Here is a 12,707-nt window from a genome sequence, read left to right on the forward strand (position 1 = left end):
GGGGGGTGGGTTGTGGGATATGGGGGGTGGGTTTGGCGATATGGGGTTGGGTTTGGCTATATGGGGGTGGGTTTGGCGATATGGGGGGGTGGGATTGGGAAAATGGGGGGGTGGGATTGGGAAAATGGGGGGGTGGGTTTGGGGATATGGGGGGTGGGTTTGGGGAATTGAGGGGTGGGTTTGGGCATATGGGAGTGGGCTTGGGGATATGGGCGTCGGCTTGGGGTTATGGGGGATGGGGATATGGCGGGTGTGTTTGGGGATATGGAGGTGGGTTTGGGGATTTGGGGATGCGTTCGGGGATATGGGGGGTGGGTTTGGGGATATGTGGGGGGTTGGGGATATGGTGGGTGGGTTCGGGGATATGGGGGGTGGGTTTGGGGATATGGGAAGTGGGTTTGGGGATATGGGGGGTGGGTTTGGGGATATGGGGGGTGGGTTTGGGGATATGGGGGGTGGGTTTGGGGTTATGGGGGATGGGGATATGGGGGGTTAGTTTGGGGATATGGGGGAGTAGGTGTCAGTTTGGATTTATGTGGGGTGGGTTTAGGGATATGGGAGTGGGTTTGGAGATATGGGTGGTGGATTTGGGGTTATGGGCGTGGGCTTGGGGTTATGGGCGGTGAGGATATGGGGGGTGAGGATATGGGGAGTGAGGATATGGGGGGTGGGTTTGAGGATGTAGGGAGTGGGTTTGAGGATATGGGGTGGGGTTGGGGTTCTGGGGAGTGGGCTTGGGGATATAGGGTGGTTTGGGGATATGGGGGTGGTTTTAGGGATATGCGGGGTGGATTTGGGGATATGGGGGGTGCGTTTGGGGATATGGGATGGTGGGGATATGGGTGTGGGTTTGGGAATATGGGGGTTTATTTGGAAATACGGGGGGTTGGGTTTGGAGATATGGGGTTTGGGATATGGTGACTGGGTTTGGGGATATGGGGGGTGGGGATATGGGGGTGGGTTTGGGGATATGGGGAGTGGGTTTGGGGATATGGGTTTAGGGATATGGGGGTGGGGATATGGGGGCTCAGTTTGGGGATATGGGGTGTGTTTGAGGATATGGGCAGTGGGTTTGGGTATATGGGGACTGAGTTTGGGGATATAGCGAGTGGGCTTGGGGATATGGTGGGTGGATTTGGGGATATGTCGGGTAGGTTTGGGGATATGGGGGTGGGTTTGGGGATATGGGGGGTGGGTTTGCGGATATGGGGGGTGGGTTTGTGGATATAGCGGGTAGGTTTGGGGAATTGGGGGTGGATTTGGGGATATGGAGGGTTGGTTTGAGGATATGGGGTGTGGGTTTGGGGATATGGGGAGTGGATTTTGGGATATGGGGAGTGGGTTTGGGGATATGGTGAGTGGGTTTGGTGATATGGGGAGTGGGTTTGTGGATATGGGGAGTGGGTTTGGGGACATGGGGAATGGGTTTAAGGCTATTGGGGGTGGGTTTGTGGATATGGGGTGGGTTTGGGGTTATGGGGGATGGGGCTATGGGGGTTGAGTTTGAGGATATGGGCTGGGTTTGGGGTTATGGGGGTTGAGTTTGGGGATATGGGGTGTTTTTGCGGTTATGGGGGATGGGGATATAGGGTGTGATTTTGGGGATGTGAGCAGTGGGCTTGGGGATATGGGGGAGTAGGTGTCGGTTTGGGTTTATGTGGGGTGGGTTTGGGGGTATGGGAGTGGGTTTGGAGATATGGGTGGTGGATTTGGGGTTAGGGGCGTGGGCTTGGTGTTATGGGGGGTGAGGATATGGGGGGTGAGGATATGGGGGGTGGGTTTTAGGATATGGGGTAGTGGGTTTGAGGTGTAGCGAAAGGGTTTGGGGATATGGGTTGTGGATTTGAGGATATAGGGAGTGGGTTTGGGGTAATGGGGGTGGGTTTGGGGATATGGGGGTGGGTTTGGGGATATGGGGGTTACGTTTGGTTATATGGGATGGTGGGGATATGGGGGTGTGTTTGGGAATATGGGGGTTTGTTTGGGAATACGGGGGGTGGGTTTGGGGATATGCGGTTCAGGATATGGGGTTTGGGTTTGGGGATATGGGGGGTGGGGATATGGGGGTGGGTTTGGGGATATGGGGATGGGTTTAGGGATATGCGGTGTGGGTTTGGGGATATGGGGGGTGCGTTTGGGGATATGGGATGGTGGGGATATGGGGGTGGGTTTGGGAATATGGGGGTTTGTTTTGGAATAAGGGGGTGGGTTTGGGGATATGGGGTTCAGGATATAGGGAGTGGGTTTGGGGATATGGGGGGTGAGATATGGGGGTGGGTTTGGGGATATGGGGAGTGGGTTTAGGGATATGGGTTGTATGTTTGTGGATATAGGGGGTGGGTTTCAGGACATGGGGGGTAGGTTTCTGGATATGAGGGTGGGTTTTGGGATATGGGGCTGGGTTTGGGGATAAAAGGGCTGTGTTTGGTGATAAAAGGGGTGGGATTGGGGATAAAGGGGGTGGGTTTGTGGATATCGGGGGTGGGTTTCGGAATATGTGGGGTGGGAATATGGGGGAGTGTTTGGGGATATCGGGATGGGTTTTGGGATATGGGGGGTGGGTTTTGGGATATGGGGGGTGGGTTTGGGGATATGGGGGGGTGAGTTTGGGGATATGGGGGGTGGGTTTGGGGATATGGGGGGTGGGCTTGGGGATTTGAGGGGTGGGTTTGGGCATATGGGAGTGGGTTTGGGCATATGGGAGTGGGTTTGGGGATATGGGGAGTGGCTTTGGGGATTTGGGGAGCGGGTCTGGGGATATGGGGAGTGGATTTGGGGATATGGGGAGTAGATTTGGGGATACGGGGGCTGGCTTTGGGGATATGGGGGGTGGGGATTTCGGGAGTGGGTTTGGGGATATGGGGGGTGGGTTTGGGGCTATGGGGCATTGGTTTGGGGACATTTCGGTTGAGGATATGGGGGGTGAGGATATGGGTGGTAGGTTTTAGGATATGGGGTTGTGGGTTTGAGGAGATGGCTCGAGGGTTTGGGGATATGGGGAATGGGTTTGGGGATATGGGTAGTGGGTTTGGGGATATGAAGGTGGGTTTCGGGATATGGGGTTGTGGGTTGGGGATATGGGGGTGGGGATATCGGGGTGGGTTTGTGGGTATGGGGGATGGGTTTGTGGATATGGGGGGTCGGTTTGTGGATATGGGGGGTGGGTTTGGGGATATGGGAGTGGGTTTGGAGATATGGGTGGTGGATTTGGGATTATGGGCGTGGGCTTGGGGTTATGGGGGTGAGGATATGCTGGGTGGGTTTTAGGATATGGGGTAGTGGGTTTGAGGGTATAGCGAGAGGGTTTGGGGATATGGGAGGTGGGTTTGAGGATCTAGGGAGTGGGTTTGGGGATATATGGGTGGGTTTGGGGATATGGGATGGTGGGGATATCGGGGTTTGACTGGGAATAGGGGTTGGGTTTAGGGATGTGGGATTCGGGATCTGGGGAGAGGGTTTGGGGATATGGGGGGTGGGGATATGGGGGTGGGTTTGGAGATATGGGGAGTGGGTTTGGGGATATGGGGAGTGGGTTTGGGGATATGGGGAGTGGGTTTGGGGATATAGTGATGGGTTTGGGGATATGAAGGTGGGTTTCGGGATATGGGGGTGGGGATATAGGGCGTGAGGATATGGGGGGTGAGGATATGTTGGGTGGGTTTTAGGATATGGGGGAGTGGGTTTGAGGATATTGCGAGAGGGTTTGGGGATATGGGGGTGGGTTTGGGGATATGGGGGTGGGTTTAGGTATATGCGGGGTGGGTTTGGGGATAAGGGGGTGCGTTTGGGGATATGGGATGATGGGGATATGGGGGTGGGTTTGGAGATATGTGGAGTTGGTTTGGGGATATGGGGGGTGGGTTTAGGGATATGGTGGTGGGGATATGGGGTGGGTTTGAGGATATGGGCAGTGGGTTTGGGTATATGGGGAGTGGGTTTGGGGATATGGCGGATGGGCTTGGGGATATGGTGGGTGGATTTGGGGATATGTGGGGTAGGTTTGGGAATATGGGGGTGGGTTTGGGGATATGGGGGGTGGGTTTGGGGATATGGGGGGTGGGTTTAGGGATATGGGGAGTGGGTTTGGGGATATGGGGGTGGGTTTGGGGATATGGGCGTGGGCTTGGGGATATGGGGGATGGGGATATGGCGGGTGTGTTTGGGGATATGGGGGTGGGTTCGGGGATATGGTGGGTGTGTTTGGGAATATGGGGGAGAGTTGGGGATATGGGGGGTGGGTTCGGGGATATGGAGGGTGGGTTTGGGGATATGGGGTGTGGGTTTGGGGATATGGGGGGTGGGTTTGGGGATATGGGGGGTGGGTTTGGAGAGATGGGGTGTGGGTTTGGAGAGATGGGGTGTGGGTTTGGGGTTATGGAGGATGGGGATATGGGGGGTGAGTTTGGGGATATGGGGGAGTAGGTGTCAGTTTGGGTTTATGTGGGGTGGGTTTGGGGATAAGGGGGAGTACGTGTCGATTTGGGTTTATGTGGGGTGGGTTTGGGGATATGGGAGTGGGTTTGGAGATATGGGTGGCGGATTTGGGGTTATGGGTGTGGGCTTGGGGTTATGGGCGGTGAGGATATGGGGGGTGAGGATATGGGGAGTGAGGATATAGGGAGTGGGTTTGAGGATATGGGGGTGGGTTTGGGGTTATGGGGAGTGGGCTTGGGGATATAGGGTGGTTTGGGGATATGGGGATGGGTTTAGGGATATGCGGGATGGGTTTGGGGATATGGGGGGTGCGTTTGGGGATATGGGATGGTGGGGATATGGGAGTGGGTTTGGGAATATGGGGGTTTGTTTGGGAATACGGGTGGATGGGTTTGGAGTTATGGGGTTCGGGATATGGGGACTGGGTTTGGGGATATGGGGGGTGGGGATATGCGGGGTGGGTTTGGGGATATGGGTGTGGATTTGGGGGCATGGGGGTGGGTTTGGCGATATGGGGGTGGGATTGGGAAAATCGGGGGTGGGTTTGGGGATATGGGGTGGTTTTGGGGATATGGGGTGAGTTTGGTAACATGGGGTGGGTTTGGGGATATGGGGTGGGTTTGGGAATATGGGGCGTGGGTTTGGGGATATGGGGCGTGGGATTGGGAAAATGGGGGGTGGGTTTGGGGATATGGGGGGTGGGTTGTGGGATATGGGGGGTGGGTTTGGCGATATGGGGTTGGGTTTGGCGATATGGGGGGGTGGGATTGGGAAAATGGGGGGGTGGGATTGGGAAAATGGGGGTTGGGTTTGGGGATATGGGGGGTGGGTTTGGGGAATTGAGGGGTGGGTTTGGGCATATGGGAGTGGGCTTGGGGATATGGGCGTCGGCTTGGGGTTATGGGGGATGGGGATATGGCGGGTGTGTTTGGGGATATGGAGGTGGGTTTGGGGATTTGGGGGTGGGTTCGGGGATATGGGGGGTGGGTTCGGGGATATGGGGGGGGTTGGGGATATGGTGGGTGGGTTCGGGGATATGGGGGGTGGGTTTGGGGATATGGGAAGTGGGTTTGGGGATATGGGGGGTGGGTTTGGGGATATGGGGGGTGGGTTTGGGGATATGGGGGGTGGGTTTGGGGTTATGGGGGGTGGGGATATGGGGGGTTAGTTTGGGGATATGGGGGAGTAGGTGTCAGTTTGGATTTATGTGGGGTGGGTTTGGGGATAAGGGGGAGTAGGTGTCGGTTTGGGTTTATGTGGGGTGGGTTTAGGGATATGGGAGTGGGTTTGGAGATATGGGTGGTGGATTTGGGGTTATGGGCGTGGGCTTGGGGTTATGGGCGGTAAGGATATGGGGGGTGAGGATATGGGGAGTGAGGATATGGGGGGTGGGTTTGAGGATGTAGGGAGTGGGTTTGAGGATATGGGGTGGGGTTGGGGTTCTGGGGAGTGGGCTTGGGGATATAGGGTGGTTTGGGGATATGGGTGTGGTTTTAGGGATATGCGGGGTGAATTTGGGGATATGGGGGGTGCGTTTGGGGATATGGGATGGTGGGGATATGGGTGTGGGTTTGGGAATATGGGGGTTTATTTGGGAATACGGGGGGTTGGGTTTGGAGATATGGGGTTTGGGATATGGTGACTGGGTTTGGGGATATGGGGGGTGGGGATATGGGGGTGGGTTTGGGGATATGGGGAGTGGGTTTGGGGATATGGGTTTAGGGATATGGGGGTGGGGATATGGGGGCTCAGTTTGGGGATATGGGGTGTGTTTGAGGATATGGGCAGTGGGTTTGGGTATATGGAGACTGAGTTTGGGGATATAGCGAGTGGGCTTGGGGATATGGTGGGTGGATTTGGGGATATGTAGGGTAGGTTTGGGGATATGGGGGTGGGTTTGGGGATATGGGGGGTGGGTTTGCGGATATGGGGGGTGGGTTTGTGGATATAGCGGGTAGGTTTGGGGAATTGGGGGTGGATTTGGGGATATGGAGGGTTGGTTTGAGGATATGGGGTGTGGGTTTGGGGATATGGGGAGTGGATTTTGGGATATGGGGAGTGGGTTTGGGGATATGGTGAGTGGGTTTGGTGATATGGGGAGTGGGTTTGTGGATATGGGGAGTGGGTTTGGGGATATGGGGAGTAGGTTTGGGGACATGGGGAATGGGTTTAAGGCTATTGGGGGTGGGTTTGTGGATATGGGGTGGGTTTGGGATTATGGGGGATGGGGCTATGGGGGTTGAGTTTGAGGATATGGGGTGTTTTTGCGGTTATGGGGGTTGAGTTTGGGGATATGGGGTGTTTTTGCGGTTATGGGGGATGGGGATATAGGGTGTGATTTTGGGGATGTGGGCAGTGGGCTTGGGGATATGGGGGAGTAGGTGTCGGTTTGGGTTTATGTGGGGTGGGTTTGGGGGTATGGGAGTGGGTTTGGAGATATGGGTGGTGGATTTGGGGTTAGGGGCGTGGGCTTGGTGTTATGGGGGGTGAGGATATGGGGGGTGAGGATATGGGGGGTGGGTTTTAGGATATGGGGTAGTGGGTTTGAGGTGTAGCGAAAGGGTTTGGGGATATGGGTTGTGGATTTGAGGATATAGGGAGTGGGCTTGGGATAATGGGGGTGGGTTTGGGGATATGGGGGTGGGTTTGGGGATATGGGGGTTACGTTTGGTTATATGGGATGGTGGGGATATGGGGGTGTGTTTGGGAATATGGGGGTTTGTTTGGGAATACGGGGGGTGGGTTTGGGGATATGCGGTTCAGGATATGGGGTTTGGGTTTGGGGATATGGGGGGTGGGGATATGGGGGTGGGTTTGGGGATATGGGGATGGGTTTAGGGATATGCGGTGTGGGTTTGGGAATATGGGGGTTTGTTTTGGAATAAGGGGGTGGGTTTGGGGATATGGGGTTCAGGATATAGGGAGTGGGTTTGGGGATATGGGGGGTGAGATATGGGGGTGGGTTTGGGGATATGGGGAGTGGGTTTAGGGATATGGGTTGTGTGTTTGTGGATATAGGGGGTGGGTTTCAGGACATGGGGGGTAGGTTTCTGGATATGAGGGTGGGTTTTGGGATATGGGGCTGGGTTTGGGGATAAAAGGGCTGTGTTTGGTGATAAAAGGGGTGGGATTGGGGATAAAGGGGGTGGGTTTGTGGATATCGGGGGTGGGTTTCGGAATATGTGGGGTGGGAATATGGGGGAGTGTTTGGGGATATCGGGATGGGTTTTGGGATATGGGGGGTGGGTTTTGCGATATGGGGGGTGGGTTTGGGGATATGGGGGGGTGGGTTTCGGGATATGGGGCTGTGTTTGGGGATATGGGGAGTGGGTTTGGGGATATGGGGGTTGGGTTTGGGGATATTGGGGGTGAGTTTGAGGATATGGGGGTTGGATTTGTGGTTATGGGGGGGTGGGTTTGGGGATATGGTGGTTGGGTTTGGGGATATGGAGATGGGTTTAGGGTTATGGGGGTGGGTTTGGGGATATGGGGGGTGGGTTTGGGGATATGGGGTGTGGGTTTGGGGATATGGGGTTGGATTTTTGGATATGGGGTGTGTGTTTGTGGATATAGGGGGTGGGTTTCAGGATATGAGGGTGGGTTTCGGGATTTGGGGCTGGGTTTGGGGATATGGCAGGTGGGCTTGGGGATATGGCAGGTCGGTTTGGGGATATGGCAGGTGGGTTTGGGGATATGGGGAGTGGGTTTAGGGTTATGGGGAGTGCGTTTGGGGATATGGGGGGGGTGGGGACATGGTGGGTGGGTTTGGGATATGGGGGTTGGGTTTCGGAATATGAGGTTGGGTTTGGGTATATGGGGGGTGGGTTTGGGGATATGGGGGTTGGGTTTCGGGATATGGGGGGTGGGTTTGGGGATATGGGGGGTGGGTTTGTGGATATAGGTGGTGGGTTTCGGGATATGGGGCTCGGTTTGGGGATATGGCAGGTGGGTTTGGGGATATGGGGAGTGGGTTTGGGGATATGAGGGTGGGTTTGGGGATGTGGGGAGTGGGTTTAGGGATATGGGGTGTGTGTTTGTGGATATAGGGAGTGGGTTTCGGGATATGGGGCTGGGTTTGGGGATAAAGGGGCTGAGTTTGGGTCTAAAAGGAGGTGGGTTTGGGTATAAAAGGGGGTGGGTTTGGGGATATGGGGGTTGGGTTTGGGGATATGGCAGGTGGGTTTGGGGATATGGGGGGGTGGGTTCATGGGGGGTGGGTTTGGGGATATGGGGAGTCGGTTTGGGGATATGGGGGGTGGGTTTGGGGATATGGGATGTGTGTTTGGGATATGGGGGCTGGGTTTGGGGATATGGGATGTGAGTTTGGGGATATGGGGGTGGATTTGGGGATATCGAGGTGGGTTTAGGGTTATGGGGGTTGGGTTTGGGGATATGGGGGAGGTGGGGACATGGGTGTGGGTTTGGGGATATGGGGAGTGGGTTTGGGGATATGAGGGTGGGTTTGGGGATATGGGGAGTGGGTTTAGGGATATGGGTTGTGTGTTTGTGGATATAGGGAGTGGGTTTCAGGATATGAGGGTGTGTTTCGGGATATGGGGCTGGGTTTGGGGATAAAGGGGCTGTGTTTGGGGATAAAAGGGGTGGGATTGTGGATAAAGGGGGTGGGTTTGGGGATATGCGGTGTGGTTTTGAGGTTATGTGGGGTTGGGATATGGGGGCTGGGTTTGTGGTTATAGGGGGTGGGTTTTGGGATATTGGGGGTGGGTTTTGGAATATGTGGGGTGGAGATATGGGGGAGTATTTGGGGATATGGGGGTGGGTTTTGGGATATGGGGGGTGGGTTTTGGGATATGGGGGGTGGGTTTTGGGATATGGGGGTGGGTTTTGGGATATGGGGGCTGTGTTTGGGGATATGGGGAGTTGGTTTGGGGATATGGAGGCTGTGTTTGGGGATATGGGGAGTGGGTTTGGGGATATGGGGTTGGATTTTTGGATATGGGGTGTGTGTTTGTGGATATAGGGGGTGGGTTTCAGGATATGAGGGTGGGTTTCGGGATTTGGGGTTGGGTTTGGGGATATGGCAGGTGGGCTTGGGGATATGGCAGGTCGGTTTGGGGATATGGCAGGTGGGTTTGGGGATATGGGGAGTGGGTTTAGGGTTATGGGGAGTGCGTTTGGGGATATGGGGGGGGTGGGAACATGGTGGGTGGGTTTGGGATATGGGGGTTGGGTTTCGGAATATGAGGTTGGGTTTGGGTATATGGGGGGTGGGTTTGGGGATATGGGGGTTGGGTTTCGGGATATGGGGGGTGGGTTTGGGGATATGGGGTGTGTGTTTGTGGATATAGGTGGTGGGTTTCGGGATATGGGGCTGGGTTTGGGGATATGGCAGGTGGGTTTGGGGATATGGGGAGTGGGTTTGGGGATATGAGGGTGGGTTTGGGGATATGGGGAGTGGGTTTAGGGATATGGGGTATGTGTTTGTGGATATAGGGGGTGGGTTTCGGGATATGGGGCTGGGTTTGGGGATAAAGGGGTTGGGTTTGGGTCTAAAAGGAGGTGGGTTTGGGTATAAAAGTGGGTGGGTTTGGGGATATGGGGGCTGGGTTTGGGGATATGGCAGGTGGGTTTGGGGATATGGGGGGGTGGGTTCATGGGGGGTGGGTTTGGGGATATGGGGAGTCGGTTTGGGGATATGGGGGGTGGGTTTGGGGATATGGGATGTGTGTTTGCGGATATGGGGGCTGGGTTTGAGGATATGGGATGTGAGTTTGGGGATATGGGGGTGGGTTTGGGGATATCGAGGTGGGTTTAGGGTTATGGGGGGTGGGTTTGGGGATATGGGGGAGGTGGGGACATGGGTGTGGGTTTGGGGATATGGGGAGTGGGTTTGGGGATATGAGGGTGGGTTTGGGGATATGGGGAGTGGGTTCAGGGATATGGGTTGTGTGTTTGTGGATATAGGGGGTGGGTTTCAGGATATGAGGGTGTGTTTCGGGATATGGGGCTGGGTTTGGGGATAAAGGGGCTGTGTTTGGGGATAAAAGGGGTGGGATTGTGGATAAAGGGGGTGGGTTTGGGTATATGCGGTGTGGGTTTCAGGTTATGTGGGGTGGGGATATGGGGGCTGGGTTTGTGGTTATAGGGGGTGGGTTTTGGGATATTGGGGGTGGGTTTTGGAATATGTGGGGTGGGGATATGGGGGAGTATTTGGGGATATGGGGGTGGGTTTTGGAATATGGGGGGTGGGTTTTGGGATATGGGGGGTGGGTTTTGGGATATGGGGGGTGGGTTTTGGGATATGGGGGTGGGTTTTGGGATATGGGGGCTGTGTTTGGGGATATGGGGAGTTGGTTTGGGGATATGGGGGCTGTGTTTGGGGATATGGGGAGTGGGTTTGGGGATATGGGGGGTTGATTTGTGGATATGGGGGGTGGGTTTGGGGATATGGGGGGTGGGCTTGGGGATATGGTGGGTGGGCTTGGGGATATGGTGGTGGGTTTGGGGATATGGTGATGGGTTTGAGGATATGGGGGTTGTGTTTGACGTTTTGGGGGGGTGGGTTTGGGGATATGGTGGTTGGGTTTGGGGTTATGGGGGGTGGGGATATGGGGGGTGGGATGGTTTGTACAGCTTGTCATTTTCTGTGACCTTTGGATCCAATCCTGCAGCTTTTAGTCGGCCCGGAATGGATGGGCCGTTTGGACCTTTGCATTGTTAGGTCCGTGACTCTGTGATAACGAAAGACAGGTACCTACCTCTAGCAGATCATACCGTGATGAATCGCAGTAATTCCTCACGCCAATTTCGCTGCCCGTGTACCAACCATTGAAGGGCGCGGCTGGGAACTCCAGACCTCCAATTTCAAGCATCATGTTAGCAACGGCCGGGAGTCCATACCATTTTAGATTGAGTTTATTGAACCAGTCATACCTGGCGAGAGAGTGATAATGAAGGTGAACAGTCGGACAACAGGGTGACCGGTCTGAGTCACAGCGACACTGGGCCGACACGAGTCTAACGCATAAAATATACCAAAACTTGATCTGTGTCAGGCCTCCACAATGCTGTGACCTAAATTACACCTACATTGGGCCTAAAATAAACCTACACTTGGTCTGTAGCATGCCGACACAAGCCTTAGATATAAAGTACACCTACGCTAGGCCTCTAAGGGGAAGGTAGCTCAACCGTGGCTAACAAGGGAAATTAAGCATAGTGTTAAATCTCAGGAAGAGGCACATAAATTCGTCAGAAAAAGCAGCAAACCTGAGGACTGGGAGAAATTTAGAATTCAGCAGAGGAGGACAAAGGGTTTAATTAGGAGGGGAAAAATAGAGTATGAGAGGAAGCTTGCTGGGAACATAAAAACTGACTGCAAAAGCTTCTATAAATATGTGAAGAAAAAAAGATTAGTGAAGACAAACATAGGTCCCTTGCAGTCATATTCAGGTGAAGTTATAATAGGGAACAAAGAAATGGCAGACCAGTTGAACAAATACTTTGATTCTGTCTTCACGAAGGAAGATACAAATAACCATTCAGAAATACTAGGGGACCGAGGATCTAGTGAGGAGGAGGAACTGAAGGAAATCCTTATTAGGCGGCAAATTGTGTTAGGGAAATTGATGGGGTTGAAGGCCGATCAATCCCTGGGGCCTGATCGCCTGCATCCCAGAGTACTTAAGGAAGTGGCCCTAGAAATAGTGGATGCATTGGTGATCATTTTCCAACAGTCTATCGACTCTGGATCAGTTCCTATGGAATGGAGGGTAGCTAATGCAACACCACTTTTTAAGGAAGGAGAGAGAGAGAAAATGGGTAATTATAGACCAGTTAGCCTGACATCAGTAGTGAGGAAAATGTTGGAATCAATTATTAAAAATGAAATAGCAGCACATTTGGAAAGCAGTGACAGGATCGGTCCAAGTCAGCATGCATTTATGAAAGGGAAATCATTCTTGACAAATCTTCTATAATTTTTTGAGGATGTAACTAGTAGAGTGGACAAGGGAGATGTGGTGTATTTGGACTTTCAAAAGGCTTTTGACAAGGTCCCACACAAGAGATTGGTGTGCAAAATTAAGGCACATGGTATTGGGGGTAATAAATATACTGACGTGGATAGAGAACTGGTTGGTGGACAGGAAGCAGAGAGTCGGGATCAACGGGTCCTTTTCAGAATGGCAGGCAGTGACTAGTGGGGTGCCGCAGGGCTCAGTGCTGGGACCCCAGCTATTTACAATATACATTAATGATTTTGGTGAAGGAATTGAGTGTAATATCTCCAAGTTTGCAGATGACACTAAGCT

The 12,707-nt window shown here is 53.9% G+C and overlaps 1 protein-coding gene across 1 annotated transcript in view; it reads right to left on the reverse strand.

Annotated features, from left to right (window-relative positions):
• The window catches only part of LOC139242067 (nitric oxide synthase 1-like), a 254,735-nt gene that overhangs the window by 223,209 nt on the left and 18,819 nt on the right, over nucleotides 1-12,707 (reverse strand). Inside the window, exon 8 of the mRNA XM_070870212.1 lies at nucleotides 11,154-11,328. Coding sequence (XP_070726313.1) covers nucleotides 11,154-11,328 — 175 coding nt within the window. The remainder of the gene's footprint in view (nucleotides 1-11,153; nucleotides 11,329-12,707) is intronic.

The sequence above is a fragment of the Pristiophorus japonicus genome, unplaced genomic scaffold (assembly GCF_044704955.1).
Source record: "Pristiophorus japonicus isolate sPriJap1 unplaced genomic scaffold, sPriJap1.hap1 HAP1_SCAFFOLD_119, whole genome shotgun sequence".
Classification (NCBI taxonomy): Eukaryota; Metazoa; Chordata; class Chondrichthyes; family Pristiophoridae; genus Pristiophorus; species Pristiophorus japonicus.